This window comes from Cuculus canorus, chromosome 4, assembly GCF_017976375.1.
Source record: "Cuculus canorus isolate bCucCan1 chromosome 4, bCucCan1.pri, whole genome shotgun sequence".
Lineage (NCBI taxonomy): Eukaryota > Metazoa > Chordata > Aves > Cuculiformes > Cuculidae > Cuculus > Cuculus canorus.
In genome coordinates this window covers 561,444-577,820 of record NC_071404.1, presented here as the reverse complement: position 1 = coordinate 577,820, position 16,377 = coordinate 561,444, and the positions used below count along the sequence as shown (strand labels likewise).

At 63.3% G+C, this 16,377-nt stretch overlaps 1 protein-coding gene across 2 annotated transcripts; it reads left to right on the top strand.

Moving 5' to 3' along the window:
* Positions 1-841: 841 nt before the first annotated feature.
* On the top strand, positions 842-16,342 carry CDC25B (cell division cycle 25B). 2 transcript variants are annotated; one of them, XM_054065723.1, is made up of 16 exons: positions 842-1,071; positions 1,881-1,996; positions 2,513-2,564; positions 4,112-4,153; positions 4,915-4,951; positions 5,060-5,155; positions 5,243-5,341; positions 6,675-6,806; positions 6,906-6,974; positions 8,896-9,087; positions 10,112-10,189; positions 10,458-10,520; positions 11,435-11,533; positions 12,714-12,847; positions 12,932-13,043; positions 16,071-16,342. In XM_054065723.1, the coding sequence occupies exons 1-16, from the start codon at positions 998-1,000 to the stop codon at positions 16,209-16,211; spliced, it is 1,536 nt and encodes a 511-aa protein (XP_053921698.1). In that variant the 5' UTR covers positions 842-997; the 3' UTR covers positions 16,212-16,342. The 2 variants fall into 2 exon arrangements, with proteins under 2 accessions (XP_053921698.1, XP_053921697.1); XM_054065722.1 differs by having other exon boundaries at positions 843-1,071; positions 10,109-10,189.
* The last annotated feature ends 35 nt before the right edge of the window (positions 16,343-16,377 follow it).

Genomic DNA, 16,377 nt, shown 5'->3' with positions numbered 1-16,377 from the left:
TAGGGGGGGAGATGGGGGATGATGGGGGGCTGGGGTGATTTGGGGGGGATGGGGGATGATGGGGGGCTAGGGGTGATTTGGGGGGATATTGGGGATGATGGGGGGCTAGGGGTGATTTGGGGGGGATGGGGGATGATGGGGGGCTGGGGTGATTTGGGGGGGAGGAGGGGGTGTGATGGGGGGCGGGGAGGTCATGATGGAAGTGGGGGCCTGATGCATTCCCGATGCACTGGGGTGCACTGGGGGGACCAGGGACCCCCACCGCATAGCAGCCCCGACCCCCATTCCCATTGCGCTGGGATGTGCTCAGCATCCCTGAGGGGACCAGGCCCCCCACATTCCCCCGGGCCCCTCCCGGCTCCCATTGGCAGCCGCAAGCCGGGTCCCGGGCTCCCATTGGCCGTGGTTTCTCTGGCCCCGCCCCCGCGCCGCTCCCGTTGGCCGCGTTTGGCCGATTTCCGGCCTCCCATTGGCTGTTTCCGCGATGGCCCCGCCCACGCCAGCCTCCCATTGGCCGTGGTTTCTCTGACCCCGCCTCCGCGCCCCTCCTTTGGGCCTCGTTTGGCCGATTTCCGGCCTCCCATTGGCTGTTTCCGCTATGGCCCCGTCCCCGCTCGTCTCCCATTGGCCGTGGGTTCTCTGGCCCCACCCACCGCGAGCATTCCACTGGCCGTGGTTTCTCTGGCCCCGCCCCCGCGCCGCTCCCGTTGGCCGCGTTTGGCCGATTTCCGGCCTGCCATTGGCTGTTTCCGCCATGGCCCCGCCCCTTCAGCCTCCCATTGGCCGTGAGTTCTCTGGCCCCGCCCCCGCACCGCTCCCGTTGGCCGCGTTTGGCCGATTTCCGGCCTGCCATTGGCTGTTTCCGCCATGGCCCCGTCCCCGCTCGTCTCCCATTGGTCGCGCCGCCGCCGCTCCGTGTTATTTTTCGAATATAAATAGGGGCGCGGAGAGCTCCTTTGGGCTGCGCGTGAACCCCGGGAAGCGGACAGCGGGAGGCATGGAACAGCCGGGGCTGCCCTCCCCGGTCACCGGGCTGGCGCTCGACATGGGCAGCCTGGCGGGGCTCGGCGGGTACCGGGGGGATTGGAGGGGGGGGGGGGGGGGAAATCCCGGGGTACCCGGGGGGGGGGGGAAAGGGGAATTTTGGGGTACGGGGAGCATCTTGGGGTGCCGGGCGGCTGGGGGGGGGGCATCTTTGGGTACCGGGTGACTGGGGGGGGCCATCTTGGGGTGCCGGGCGGCTGGGGGGGGGCATCTTGGGGTACCGGAGGGGGGGTTGAGGGGGACGGGACTGGGATTGGGACCGGGATCACCGGGAACGGGAAGGTTTGGGGGGGAGGGGAGGTGCACCAGGGGAATTGGGGGGCACCACCGGGGTCACCAGAGGTGGGGGATCCTGGGGTATTGGGGATTTGGGGGGACCTGGGGGGGAAGGGGGGGTCGTGGGGCATTGAGGGGGGAGGGACCAGAAGGGAACTGTGGGGAGAGCCCCAGGGGTTTGGGGGGGACGGGGTGGGGTCCTGGGGTACCAGAAGGTCTGGGGGGGGGGTGTCGGGGGGGGGGGGGGGGAGGGTGTTCATGGGGGGATTGAGGGCCGGGGAGGGGGAAGGGGGGGGTGTCCTGGGGTATTGGAGGGTTGGGGGGGGTCCTGGGGGCAATGAGGAACAGGGGGGTGACCCATGATGGGGAACACCAGGAATGGGGGGGGTGCGGGGGGGGGGGGGTCATTAGGACTGGGGGAGAAGAGTCAGGAGGGGTTTGGGGGGGGTCTGCCCCACGTGGGGGCTCCCATGCTGATCGCAGGGTGGCTGCCTGCCATGAAGGGTTGGTTTTGGGGTCCCCCCAGCCCCTGCTGACACCCCCCCCTGTCCCCGCACCAGGCACTGTGACACCCCGAAGCGGCGCATGGGGGGGCTCCTGTGCCCCAACCTCTCCCGGCAGCCCTCAGTCCCCGATTCCTCCCGGGGCTCCATCTCATCCGAGTCCTCGGATGCAGGTGAGTGAGGGGGGGGCACCCCAAAACCTCCACTCTGGGATTGGGGGGTGTAAAGCGGAATAGGGGGGCCTGGGTGGGGGTGCAAGTTGTATGTGGGGGGGGTTGGAGGTCAGAAGAGGGATTGGGGGCTTTTAGGGGTGCAGAATTGGGGAAGGCAGAAGTGTTTTGGGGTGCAGGGTGTGGGGAGGGTCAGAATTGGGGCTGGGAGTTTTTTAGGGGTGTAGGAGCTGGGGGGCTGGGAGGGTTTTGGGGTGCAGAGTGTGTGGGGAGAGGTATTGGGGGCAGAAGGGGGTTGGGAGCTTTTAGGGGTGCAGGATTGGGGGCGAAGAAGTGTTTTGGGATGCAGGGTGTGGGGAGGGAGGCTGGGAGGGTTTTGGGGTGCAAGGTGTGTGGGGAGGGTCAGAAAGGGGGTGGGGGCTTTTAGGGGTGCAGGACCTGGGAGTGTTTTAGGGTGCAGGTATGAGGAGGGAGGCTAGGAGGATTTTGGGGTGCTATTCCTCCCCCTCATTGCTGCAGGTTTGGGGCTGGACTCCCCCACACTGGAGGACCCGGCGGTGCTGGAGGAAGTGTGGGTACCCCCTTCTGCCCCCCCAACCCCTTTGGGGTGTCCTCCCCATCTCTTTTCAGTGGAATTTGAGGCAGGATCGTGGCTTTTGGGGGGGTTCCCATGGGAGGGGGGAATCCAGGACACCCCCATACACCCCCTTCCCAACCGCTGCTGCCCACAGGGGGTGGTCCCAGGTTTGGGGGTGCCCTGTCTCCCCAAAGGAGGGGTGGGAAGGTCTCCGTTTCCCAAAAGGAGAAATGGGGGTTTGGGGCAGGATCGCAGCTTTTGGAGGGGGTCCCCATCTTCCTGTGGGAGGGGGATTCAGACCCCCCCTCTACTGATGGGGATGGGGGAGTCCCAGGTTTGGGGGGTCCCTTGGAGAGCTTCTGGGGGGGGGGGGGGGGCGCAGATTTGGGGGTCTCCAGTCTCCCCAAAGGACGGGGGGGTTGGGATGGGATACTGGCTTTGGGGGGGGGTCCCATCTCCCCACAGAATGGGGATTTGGGGCAGGATCCTGGTTTTTTTGGGGGGGTCCCCATCTCCACCACCACAGGAGAGTGGGGGAGATCGCAGGTTTGGGGGTCCCTGGGGAGCTTTGGAGTGGGGGGGGTGCAGATTTGGGGGTGTCCAGTCTCCCCAAAGGATGGGGGGGGGGGTTGGGATGGGATACTGGCTTTGGGGGGGGGTCCCATCTCCCCACGGGATGGAGATTTGGGGCAGCATCCTGGCTTTTTTTGGGGGGGGTCCCCATCTCCACCACCACAGGGGAGTGGGGGAGGTCCCAGGTTTGGGGGTCCCTGAGGAGCTTTGTGGGGGGGGGGCGTCCCATCTCCCCACAGAACGGGGATTTGGGGCAGGATCCTGGCTTTTTTTTTGGGGGGGGTGTCCCCATCTCCACCACCACAGGGGAGTGGGGGAGATCGCAGGTTTGGGGGTCCCTGGGGAGCTTTTGGGTTGGGGGTGTGCAGGTTTTTGGGGTGCAAGGCCCCCCCCCCCATTCCAACGGTGGCGGCTGTTGGCTCCCAACAGATGTTGGATGAATGGGAACTGGGACGGGGGGGGGGATGGGGGGGTCTGGGGATGAATGGGAACTGTGGGGGGGGTCTGGGGGCAGCTTGGTGGCCGCCTGGGTCCCCTTGGTGGCCATCTGGCACGGGGCCAGCTCATTTGCATACAGGTGGGGGGGCGGGGCGGGGGCCCCTGGCTTTGTCTGGGCGCCCAGCGGGGAGCGCGGACCACCCAAGCGTCTGAATTGGGGTCCCCAGCCTGGAATATGGGGGGGGCAGGTGGGGATTTAACCCCTTGTGGGGCTGGAGCTGTGGTTATGGGGGTGCTCTGCTGCAGAGGGGGGGGGTCCCTGGGGGAGCACGGACCACCCAAGCATCTGCATTGGGGTCCCCAGGCTGGAATATGGGGGGGGGAAGGTGGGGATTTAACCCCTTGTGGGGCTCGAGCTGTGGTTGTGGGGGTGCTCTGCTGCGGCGGGAGGGGGGGGGTCCCTGGGGGGTAGTGGGGGGCTATGGACAGGGTTTGAGCCCCCCCTGATTCCAGCTCTGCTCCACCCACAGCTTTGAGAAAGCCGTCCAGGAGTCCGGGCGAGTGCGCAAAGAGTGAGTGAGGGGCTCTGCAGCAGCACCCCAAAATCCCAGCTGTGGTCCCCAAATCCTGACTGTCCTTTTTGCCTGGTCCCCAAAATTCCAGCTGTGTTCCCCAAATCCTGGCTGTGTCCCCTTGCCTGGTCCCCCAAAATCGCAGCTGTGTACCCCGAATCCTGACTGTCCCCTTGCCTGGTCCCCCAAAATCCCAGCTGTGTTCCCCAAATCCTGGCTGACCCCTTGCCTGGTCCCCCAAAATCCCAGCTGTGTTCCCCAAATCCTGACTCTCCCCTTGCCTAGTCCCTCAAATCTGGGCTGTGTCCCCAAAATCCTGACTATCCTCTTTCCTGCTCCCCAAAATCCTGGCTGCGTCCCCAAATTCCTGACCGAGCTCCTGCCTGGTCCCTGAAATCCTGGTTGTCCCCTTGCCTGATCCCCCAAATCCTGGCTGTGTCCCCCCCAAAATCCAGGTTGTCCCTTTGCCTGGTCCCCAAATCTGTGCAGTCCCCCCCAAATCCTGGCTGTCCACTTGCCTGGACCCTGAAATCCCAGCTGTGTACCCCAAATCCTGACTGTCCTCTTGCCTGGTCCCCCAAAATCCCAGCTGTGTTCCCCAACATCCGGATGCACCCCTTGGAGCCGAGAGGGGTGATTTTGGGGGGGGCTCTGCCCCACTGCGGGGACCCCTGGGATGGGAAAGGGGTGTGGGGGTGCACATCCCTCTTTGGGGGACCCCCACCCCACCCCCCATCCTTTTCTCTCCTTGCTTTTTGCAGCAACAAGTTCTTGATCCGACGGATCCATTCCCTGCCGGTAAGTCCTGTGGGATTTTGGGGGGAAGGGGGGGGCGCATCCTGGAGGAGGAGGAGGATGAAGCTCAGCACCGCTTCCCCCCCCCTCCCCGTGTCCCCCCCCCCCCAGCCCCAGCTCTTGGGGTCCAACCCCATCCTTGGGGACATCTCCTGCTCCCCGGAATTCAACAGCGAGCGGAGCAGCCAAAGGGACCCCGAGGCACAGGTGAGGGGGGGGCGGAATGTGAGGTTGGGGGGGGCTGAGGAAGGGTAAGGGGGGGTCCCAAAGCTCTGTGTGTCCCCCCCCCCATAGGAGGGTTTAGTCTTCAAGAAGCCGCGGAGACCGGGGGGCAACGGAGCTGTGGGAAGGGTCCCCTTTGCCCGGAGACTCGGCTCCGCGCCGGAATTGCTGGTGAGGGGGGGTCATGGGGTGCTGGGGGTGGTTTGGGGGTGCTCCTTGTTGGGGTCATGGGGTGCTTCTGGGCTGGGGGGGGAATTATATGGGACTGGGGGGGGGGTTCTCCTGGACTTGAGGGGGTCCAGGGGGTGCTGGGGGGCTCTGGGGGTGGTTTGGGGGGGCTCCTTGCTGGGGAAGGGGGGGTCATGGGGTGCTTCTGGGCTGGGGGGGGGGAATTATGTGGGGCTGGGAAGGGTGGGGGGGGTCTCCTGCACTTGAGGGGGTCATGGGGTGCTGGGGGGCTCGGAGGGGCTCTGGGGGTCGTTTGGGGGTGCTCCTCGATGGGGGGTCACAGGATGCCTCTGGGCTGGGGGGGGGATTATGTGGGGCTATGGGGGGAGTCTCCTGGACTTGAGGGGGTCGAGGGGGGGCTCTGGGGGTGGTTTGGGGGGGGCTCCTTGCTGGGGGGAAATTGGGGTCACAGGGTGACTCTGGGCTGGGGGGGGATTATATGGGGCTATGGGGGGGGGGGGGGTCTCCTGGACTTGGGGGATCCGGAGGAGCTCAGGGGAAAACTTGTGGGGTGGGGGGGCTCTGGGGGTGGTTTGGGGGGGCTCCTTGCTGGGGGGAAGGGGGGATCATGGGGTGACTCTGGGCTGGGGGGGAATTATGTGGGGCTGGGGGGGTCTTCTGGACTTGAGGGGGTCATGGGGTGCTGGGGGTCTTGGAGGGGCTCAGGGGGTGGTTTGGGGGAGCTCCTTGCTGGGGAAGGGGGGGGGTCATGGGGTGCCTCTGGGCTGGGGGGGGATTATGTGGGGCTGAGGGGGTGTCTTCTGGACTTGGGGGATCCGGAGGAGCTCACTTGTGGGGTGGGGGGGCTCTGGGGGTGGTTTGGGGGCTCCTTGGCGGGGGGGAGGCAGGGGGTGCTTCTGGGTGGGGGCTCAGGGGTGGTTTGGGGAGCTCCTTGGCTGGGGGGGGGGGGGTCATGGGGTGCTTCTGAGCTAGGGGAGGGCTTCTTGGGGGGGGTTCCAGGGGTGGTTTTAGGGGGCTCCTTGGCTGGGGGAGTCATGGGGCGCTTCTTGGGCGGGGGGGGGGGGGGTGGTTTGGGGGGGGCTCCTTGACTTTGGGGGGGGTTGTCACAGATTGCTTCTGGGCTGGGGGGGGGGTCTCCTGGGCTGGGGCGATTGTGGGGGGCATCCAGGGAGAGGCTGAGGGGGGGGGTCCATGGGGGGCTCTGGAGAAACTCCTTGGGGGGCTGCAGGGGAGGTTTGCCGTGTGAACCCCTGGATGCAGGAATTAAAGGGGTCTGGGGGTGCTGGCTGTGTGTCATACCCCCCCCCCCCCCCAGTTTGAACCCCCCGAGAAGGAAAATGTCTCGGAGAGCGAGAGCCCCATGGTGCTGCGCCGCTGCTCCCTCGCCTCCTCCGTGTCCGAGGAGGATGACGGCTTCATGGAGATCCTGGATGAGGAGGAGATGAAGGTGAGGGGGGGGTCCAGACCCCCCTTGTCTGGGGGGGTGGGAAGGACTTGGGGGGGGTCCAGGCCCACACTCTCTCACTGTCCTTCCCCCCAACGACAGAGCGATGCGGCTGTGCCGTCGGGCATGGAGAGCCTCCTGACAGCACCGCTGGTGAAGAGCGAGGAGCCGGTACGGGGGGGCCCCCCAAATCTGGTGGGGGGAGGGACCCCAAATCTGGAGGGCTTGGGGACTGAGGATGTGGAGGGACCCCAAATCTGGGGGGCTTGGGGACTGAGGATGTGGAGGGACCCCAGATCTGGGGGTCATGGGGACTGAGGATGTGGAGGGACCCCAAATCTGGGAGCGTTGGGGACTGAGGATGTGGAGGGACCCCAAATCTGGGAGCGTTGGGGACTGAGGATGTGGAGGGACCCTAAATCTGGGGGTCATGGGGACTGAGGATGTGGAGGGACCCCAAATCTGGGGGCTTGGGGACTGAGGATGTGGAGGGACCCCAGATCAGGGGGTCATGGGGACTGAGGATGTGGAGGGACCCCAAATCTGGGGGGCCTGGGGACTGAGGATGTGGAGGGACCCCAAATCTGGGGGGCTTGGGGACTGAGGATGTGGAGGGACCCCAGATCTGGGGGACTTGGGGGGCTGGAGGGACCCTAGCCCCTGGGTTTTGGGGGGCTGGGAGGTGGGTGGAGCCTGGATTGGGGGCTCTTGGAGTCTGGTGGGGGTGGAAGGACCCCAAATGTGGGAACGTGGATGACTATGTGGGGTCTGGAGTGACCCCAAGTCTGGGGGTCTTGGGGACTGAGGATGTGGAGTGACCCCAAATCTGGGGCGGTGGAGGGACCCTAAATCTAGGGGTCTTGAGGACTGAGGATGTGAAGGGACCCCAAATCTGGGGCACCTGGGGGGGTGGGGGGACCCCAGCCTCTGGGTTTTGGGGGGCTGGGGGGTGGGTGGAGCCCAGATTGGGGGTTCTTGGAGGCTGGTGGGGGTGGAGGGACCCAAAATGTGGGAACCCAGATGACTATGTGAGATCTGGAGGGACCCCAAATCTGGGGGGCCTGGGGGGGTGGAGGGACCCCAGCCTTTGGGTTTTGGGGAGCTGGGGGGTGGGTGGAGCCCAGATTGGGGGTTCACGGAGGCTCTCAGAGGCTGGTGGGGGTGGAGGGACCCCAAATGTGGGAACCTGGATGATTATGTGGGGTCTGGAGTGACCCCAAATCTGGGGGTCTTGGGGACTGAGGATGTGGAGGGACCCCAAATCTGGCGGGCCGGGGGGGGGGTGGAGGAACCCCAGCCCCTGGGTTTTGGGGGCTGAGGGGTGGGTGGAGCCCAGATTGGGGGTTCTCAGAGGCTGGTGGGGGTGGAGGGACCCCAAATGTGGGAACCTGGGTGGTCTTGGGGTCTGGAGTGACCCCAAATCTGGGGGTCTTGGGGACTGAGGATGTGGAGGGACCCTAAATCTGGGGGGCTTGGGGGGGTGGAGGGACCACAGCCTCTGGGTTTTGGGGGGCTGGGGGGTGGGTGGAGCCCAGATTGGGGGTTCACGGAGGCTGGTGGGGGTGGAGGGACCCCAAATGTGGAAACCTGGATGACTATGTGGGGTCTGGAGGGACCCCAAATCTGGGGGGCCTGGGGGTGGAGGGACCCCCAACCCCTGGGAATGTGGGGTTCTTGGGGGCTGGGTGGGGTGGAATGACCCCAAATCTGGGGGGTCTGGGAGGTTGGATGAACCCCAACCCCTCATTATCTGAGGTTTTGGGGGGATGGACCTCAAATCTGGGGTGGGAGAGGGACTCCTAATGTGTGGAGTCTTGGGGGCTGAACCCCAACCCTTGGGGTATCTGGGGGCTTGGGGGGTGGAGGGACCCCAAATCTGGGGGTTTGAGGGGGGCGGGTGGAGGGACCCCAACCCCTTAGAATCTGGGCTTTTGGGGGGCTGAGGCTGTGGGTGGACCCTAAATCTGTGGGTCTGAGGGAGTGGAGGGACCCCAACCCCTGAGAGTCTGGGGGTCTCCTTCCTAGGTCCCCCCGTTCCCGGTACTGGGGGGTCTCAGAGGGGGTGCTGAGCGCGTCTCTGGTCTCTCGGCAGTGCCAGCCGCGGCGTGGCCGGTGCCGGCAGCTGTTCCGCTCACCCTCGCTGCCCAGCACCATCATCCGGCCCGCGCTGAAGCGCCTGGAACGGCCCCCCGAGAGGGACCCCCCAGACAGGGACTCCCCCGTCACCCCAAAGCGGCGGCGCAGCCTGGCCGGGACCCCCAGCACCGGGACTGTGGTGGAACCGGTGAGTATCCCCCTCCAAGAGGGTGCTGAGCACCCCAAAATGGGGTGAGTGACCCCCTCCAAGAGGGTGCTGAACCATCCAGGAGGTGTTGAGGAACCCCCCTAAGGGTGCTGAGCCCCCCAAGAGGGTTTTGAGTGGGTTGCTGAAGGTGCTGAGCCCCCCAAGTGGGGTTGAGGAGCCCCCCTAAGGGTGCTGAGCCCCCCAAAGAGGGCTTTGGGAAGACTGCTGAAGGTGCTGAGCCTCCCAAGTGGGGTTGAGGAGCCCCCCTAAGGGTGCTGAGCCCACCCAAGGGGTTGAGCAGCATCCTTAAAGTTGCTGAGCACCCCAAAATGGGGTGAGCATCCCCCTCCAAGAGGGTGCTGAGCCATCCAGAAGGTGTTGAAGAACCCCCCTAAGGGTGCTGAGCCCCCCAAGTGGGGTTGAGGAGTCCCCCTAAGGTGCTGAGCTCCCCAAAGAGGGCTTTGGGAAGGCTGCTGAAGGTGCTGAGCCCCCCAAGTGGGGTTGAGGAGCCCCCCTAAGGGTGCTGAGCCCACCCAAGGGGTTGAGCAGCATCCTTAAAGTTGCTGAGCACCCCAAAATGGGGTGAGTAACCCCCTCCAAGAGGGTGCTGAGCCCCCCAAGTGGGGTTGAGGGGCCCCCCTAAGGGTGCTGAGCCCCCCAGGAGGGCTCTGAGGCGGCTGCTAAAGGTGCTGAGCCCCCCAAGTGGGGTTGAGGAGCTCCCCTAAGGGTGCTGAGCCCACCCAAGGGGTTGAGCAGCGCCCTTAAAGCTGCTGAGCACCCCAAAATGGGGTGAGAATCCCCCTCCACGAGGGTGCTGAGCTGTCCAGGTGTTGAGGAACCCCCCTAAGGGTGCTGAGCCCCCCAGGAGGGCTCTGAGGGGGCTGCTGAAGGTGCTGAGCCGCCCAAGCGGGGTCGAGGAGCCCCTCCAAGGGTGCTGCCCCTCCACCAAGGTGGATCAGAAGCTTTGGGGGGGGGGGGGGGGTGTCTCACTCCGGAGTGACTCCGGTTTGTGTCCGCACAGCAGGTGCTGCGCTCCCGATCGGAGGAGATCGAGGCCCTGCTGGGCAGCGACCAGCACGAGCTCATCGGCGACTTCTCCAAGGTGGGGGGCACGGGGGGGGTCTGCAGAGGGGGATTGGGGTGAGGATGGGGCTGAGCCCCCCGAGAAGGGTTTTGGGGGGCTGCTGAAGGTGCTGAGCCCCCCAAGAGGGGTTTGGGGGGGGGTTCTGCTGAGGGTGCTGAGCAGTCCTTGGGGATTGACGGAGGTGGAGGGGGGGGGGGTCATTTGGGGGCTGGGGAGGGGGAGTTGGGGGTTTGGGGGGCAGGGCTTGGGGCCACATCCTGACACCCCACCTTCGCCTTCCCCCCAGACGTACCTGCTGCAGACGGTGGAGGGGAAGCACCAGGACCTCAAGTACATCTCTCCTGCTGTGGTGAGGGGACCCCCCCAGCATCCCCCCCCCCCCCCCCTAATTCTGGAACCCAGCGCCCCCCCCGATTGCTCAGGACCCCATCCCCTATCCCAGTGCCCCCCATTGCTCAGGACCCCTCTATTCTAGCTCCCCCCCCCCAAGCTCCCCCTCGTCTTCCCCCACTACCCCCATTTCTCAGTGCCCCCCCCATTGTTCAGCCTCCCATCCTGTACCCCAGCCCCCCCTGTTTGCTCAGCCCCCCCATCCTGTACCCCAGCCCCCCATTTCTCAGCCCCCCCATCCTGTACCCCAGTCCCCCCTGTTTGCTCAGCCCCCCATCCTGTACCCCAGCCCCCCATTTCTCAGCCCCCCCATCCTGTACCCCAGTCCCCCCTGTTTGCTCAGCCCCCCATCCTGTACCCCAGCCCCCATCCTGTACCCCAGTGCCCCCCATTGCTCAGCACCCCCCCATCCTGTACCCCAGTCCCCCCTTTTTTCTCAGCCCCCCCATCCTGTACCCCAGTCCCCCCTGTTTGCTCAGCCCCCCCCACCCTGTACCCCAGTGCTCCCCATTGCTCAGCCCCCCCACCCTGTACCCCAGTGCTCCCCATTGCTCAGCACCCCCCCATCCTGTACCCCAGTCCCCCCTTTTTTCTCAGCCCCCCCATCCTGTACCCCAGTGCCCCCCATTGTTCAGCCCCCCCATCCTGTACCCCAGTCCCCCCTGTTTGCTCAGCCCCCCATCCTGTACCCCAGTCCCCCCTGTTTGCTCAGCCCCCCCCGACCCTGTACCCCAGCGCCCCCCATTGCTCAGCCCCCCTCCATCCTGTACCCCAGCACCCCCCATTGCTCAGCCCCCCTCTATCCTGTACCCCAGTGCCCCCCTTGCTCAGGACCCTCTCCCCCTCTTTCTCCCCCCCCCGGTGCCCCCCCAGCTGGCGGCGGTGCTGTCGGGGCAGTTCAGTGCCCTCCTCGAGCGCTGCATCATCGTCGACTGCCGTTACCCCTACGAGTTCGAGGGCGGCCACATCAAGGTGAGGGGGGGCCCCAAACACTGAGTCCTGGGGGGCTGAGTCCCCCCCCTTCCGGAGCCACTGAACACCCCCAGAAAGGTGCTGAGCCTTCCAATAGGGGTTTGGGGGGGCTGCTGAAATTGCTGAGAAGGGTGGAGAACATCCCCCCGCCCCCAAAAGGTGCTGAGCCCCAGGAGCTGGATTGGACCCAGGGGTGTGTGTGGGTGCTGAGCCCCAGGAGCTGGATTAGACCCAGGGGTGTGGGTGCTGAGCCCCAGGAGCTGGATTGGACCCAGGGGTGTGTGTGGGTGCTGAGCCCCAGGAGCTGGATTGGACCCAGGGGTGTGGGTGCTGAGCCCCAGGAGCTGGATCGGTTCCAGGGGTGTGGGTGCTGAGCCCCAGGAGCTGGATTGGTCCCAGGGCTGTGTGTGGGTGCTGAACCCAGGAGCTGGGGGGGGTGCTGTGAGGCGGGTGCTGAGCCCCTGGTCAGATGAGACTTGTGGCTCTGTGGGTGCTGAGCCCCAGGAGCTGGATTGAAGCTGGGGGGCTCTGAAGGTGCTTAGCCCCAGGAGCTGGATTGGTCCCAGGAGTGTGTGTGGGTGCTGAGCCCCAGGAGCTGGATTGGACCCAGGGGCTGTGCTGAACCCCTTAGATGGATTGGAAGTGTGGAGGGGTCTGATGGTGCTGAGCCCCTGGAGCTGGATTGGACCCAGGGGTGTGGGTGTTGAGCCCCAGGAGCTGGATTGAACCTAGGGGGGTGTGGGGGTGCTGAGCCCCAGGAGCTGGATCATCGCTGGGCAGCTCTAAGGATGCTGAGCCCCAGGAGCTGGATTGGTCCCCGGGGTGCGGGTGCTGAGCCCCAGGAGCTGGACTGAACCTAGGGGGGTGTGTGGATGCTGAGCCCCAGGAGCTGGGGTGATGCTGGTCTTGGGAGTTTTGGGGGGGGCAGGTGTTGAGCCCCCTGGCCAGATTGGTCCCACGGGTGCTGAGCCCCAGGAGCTGGATTGGTCCCAGGGGTGCGGGTGCTGAGCCCCAGGAGCTGGATTGGACCCAGGGGTGTGTGTGGGTGCTGAGCCCCAGGAGCTGGATTGGTTCCAGGGGTGCGGGTGCTGAGCCCCAGGAGCTGGGGGGGTGCTGTGAGGCGGGTGCTGAGCCCCCTGGTCGGATGGGACCTGTGGCTGTGAGGGTGCTGTGCCCCCAGGGTGCTGTGAACCTCCCGCTGGAGCAGGATGCGGAGCGGTTCCTGCTGGCCAAGCCGCTGGTCCCCTCGGATCCCAGCAAGCGCCTCATCCTCATCTTCCACTGCGAGTTCTCCTCGGAGCGCGGACCCAGAATGTGAGTGGTTTTTTTGGGGGGCAGACACCCCAAAACCCAACACGTGGCCGCATCCTGCGCGGTGCTGAGCCCCGCATCCCGCAGGTGCCGCTTCATCAGGGAGAAGGACCGAGCCCGAAACCAGTACCCACAGCTCCATTACCCCGAGCTCTACATCCTCAAAGGGGGGTACCGGGAATTCTTTCCCCAGTACCAGGTGAGCCCCCCAACTTTGGGGTCTGGGGGTCCCCCTTGGGATCCGGGGGGACCCTGGGAAGTAGGGAGGAGCAGGGGGGAAAAAAAACCTTCCCAACCCCCTGCGCTGGCTCTGAGCATCCTCCAAGGGGATGGGGTGTTTTGGGATGGATTTTGGGGTACCGAGGTCTGTTTTTGGGGTGTTTTTTGGGGATGCTGAGGCTGGTTTTTGGGGTGCAGGTGCACTGCAAGCCACACGACTACCAGACCATACAACATGAGGGCTGTTTTGGGGTGCTGATGTCCAATTTGAGGGGATTATGGGGTGCTGAGGTCCATTTTTGGGGTGCTGAGGTCCATTTTTGGGGTGCTGAGGTCTGGTTTTGGGTGTATTTGGGGGTGCTGAGGCCTATTTTTGGGGTGATTTTGGGGTGTTAAGGTCTATTTATGGGGTGCTGAGGTCTGGTTTTGGGGGTATTTGGAGGTACTGAGGTCCATTTTTGGATTGTTAAGGTCTGTTTATGGGGTGCTGAGGTCTGGTTTTGGGGGTATTTGGGGGTGCTGAGGTCCATTTTTTGGGGTGTTAAGGTCCATTTTTGGATTGTTAAGGTCTGTTTATGGGGTGCTGAGGTCTGTCATTGGGGTGCCGAGGTCTGGTTTTGGGTGTATTTGGGGGTGCTGAAGCCCATTTTCGGGTGCTGAGGTCCATTTTTGGGGTGATTTTGGGGTGTTAAGGTCCGTTTATGGGGTGCTGAGGTCTGTTATTGGGGTGCCGAGGTCTGGGTTTGGGTGTATTTGGGGGTGCTGAGGCGTATTTTGGGGTGCTGAGGCCCAATTTGAGGGGATTATGGTCTGCTAAGGTCCATTTTTGGGGGTGTTTTGGAGTGCTGAGGTGTGATTTTGGGGGGCTGAGCTGAGTTTTTTGGGGTCCAGGTGCGCTACGAGCCCCAGGACTACCATGAGGGTGTTTTGGGGTGGATATGGGAGTGATTTTGGGGTGTTAAGGTCCGTTTATGGGGTGCTGAGTTCTGGTTTTAGGGGTATTTGGGGGTGCTGAGGTCTGTCATTGGGGTGCCGAGGTCTGGTCTTGGGTGTATTTGGGGGTGTCGAGGCCTATTTTGGGGTGCTGAGGTCCAATTTGAGGGGATTATGGTCTGCTAAGGTCCATTTTTGGGGGTGTTTTGGAGTGCTCAGGTGTGATTTTGGGGGGCTGAGGTGAGTTTTTTGGGGGTCCAGGTGCGCTGCGAGCCCCAGGACTACCATGAGGGTGTTTTGGGGTGGATTTGGGAGTGATTTTGGGGTGCTGAGGTCAGATTTTGGGGTGTTAAGGTCCATTTTTGGGGTGCTGAGGTCTGGCTTTGGGGTGATTTTGGGGTGTTAATGTCAGTTTATGGGGTGCTGACGTCTGGTTTTGGGTGTATTTTGGGGTGTTAAGGTCCGTTTATGGGGTGTTGAGGTCAGGTTTTGGGGGTGTTTAGGGGTGCTGAGGCCTATTTTTGGGTATTTTGGGGTGCTGAGGTAAATTTTTGGGGTGATTTTGGGGTATTAAGGTCCGTTTATGGGGTGCTGAGGTCTGGTTTTGGGGGTATGTTGGGGTGCTGAGGCCTATTTTTGGGTATTTTGGGGTGCTGAGGTCTGGTTTTGGGGGTATTTGGGGGTGCTGAGGCCTATTTTTGGGTATTTTGGGGTGCTGAGGTCCATTTATGGGGTGCTGAGGTCTGGTTTTGGGGGTATTTTGGGGTGCTGAGGTCCATTTTGGGGTGCTGAGGTCTGTCATTGGGGTGCCGAGGTCTGGTTTTGGGTGTATTTGGGGGTGCTGAGGCCTATTTTGGGGTGCTGATGTCCAATTTGAGGGGATTATGGTGTGCTAAGGTCCATTTTTGGGGGTGTTTTGGAGTGCTGAGGTGTGATTTTGGGGAGCTGAGGTGAGTTTTTTGGGGGTCCAGGTGCGCTGCGAGCCCCAGGACTACCATGAGGGTGTTTTGGGGTGGATTTGGGAGTGATTTTGGGGTGCTGAGGTCCATTTTTGGGGTGATTTTGGGGTGTTAAGGTCCATTTTTGGGGTGCAGGTGCACTGTGAACCCCAGGACGACCGGCCCAAGCACCGTGAGGGGTGTTTTGGGATGGATTTTGGGGTACCGAGGTCTGTTTCTGGGGTGGGTTTGGGATGCTGAGGCTGGTTTTTGGGGTGCAGGTGCACTGCAAGCCACACGACTACCAGATCATACAACATGAGGGCTGTTTTGGGGTGCTGATGTCCAATTTGAGGGGATTATGGTGTGCTAAGGTCCATTTTTGGGGGTGTTTTGGAGTGCTGAGGTGTGATTTTGGGGGGCTGAGCTGAGTTTTTTGGGGTCCAGGTGCGCTGCGAGCCCCAGGACTAACATGAGGGTGTTTTGGGGTGTTAAAGTCCGTTTATGGGGTGCTGAGGTCTGGCTTTGGGGTGATTTTGGGGTGTTAAGGTCCATTTATGGGGTGCTGAGTTCTGGTTTTGGGGGTATTTGGGGGTGCTGAGGTCTGTTATTGGGGTGCCAAGGTCCGGTTTTGGGTGTGTTTGGGGGTGCCGAGGCCTATTTTGGGGTATTTGGAGGTGCTGAGGTCCATTTTTTGGGGTGTTAAGGTCCGTTTATGGGGTGTTGAGGTCTGGTTTCGGGGGTGTTTAGGGGTGCTGAGGTCCATTTTTTGGGTGATTTTGGGGTTTTAAGGTCCGTTTATGGGGTGCTGAGGTCTGGTTGGGGGTGTATTTGGGGGTGCTGAGGCCTATTTTTGGGTATTTTGGGGTGCTGAGGTCCATTCTTAGGGTGTTAAGGTCCGTTTATGGGGTGCTGAGGTCTGGTTTTGGGGTGCTGAGGTCCATTTTGGGGTGCTGAGGTCTGGCTTTGGGTGTATTTGAGGGTGCCGAGGCCTATTTTTGGGTATTTTGGGGTGCTGAGGTCTGGTTTTGGGGGTATTTTGGGGTGCTGAGGTCTGGTTTTGGGGGTGCCGAGGCCTATTTTTGGGTATTTTGGGGTGTTAAGGTCCATTTTTGGGGTGTTTTTTTGGGGTGTAGGCCCACTGTGAGCCCCAGGACTACCGGCCCATGCACCACGCGGATTTCAAGGAGGATTTGCGGCGATTCCGCCTCAAGAGCCGCTCGTGGGCGGGCGAGCGCGGCAAGCGGGGGCTCTGCAGCCGCCTGGGCCACTTCTGAGGACGGGGGGGGGGACACCCCAGGGACCCCCCAAACCCGGGGACCCCCACTGAACCCCAACCCTGGGGCCTACGGCGAGGGAAAAGCCAGAACAGCCCCCCCCCCCAACATCAAAGCACTTCCCTCCTCCTTGCTGAGGGTGGGACAGGGGTGGGAGGGGGCACCG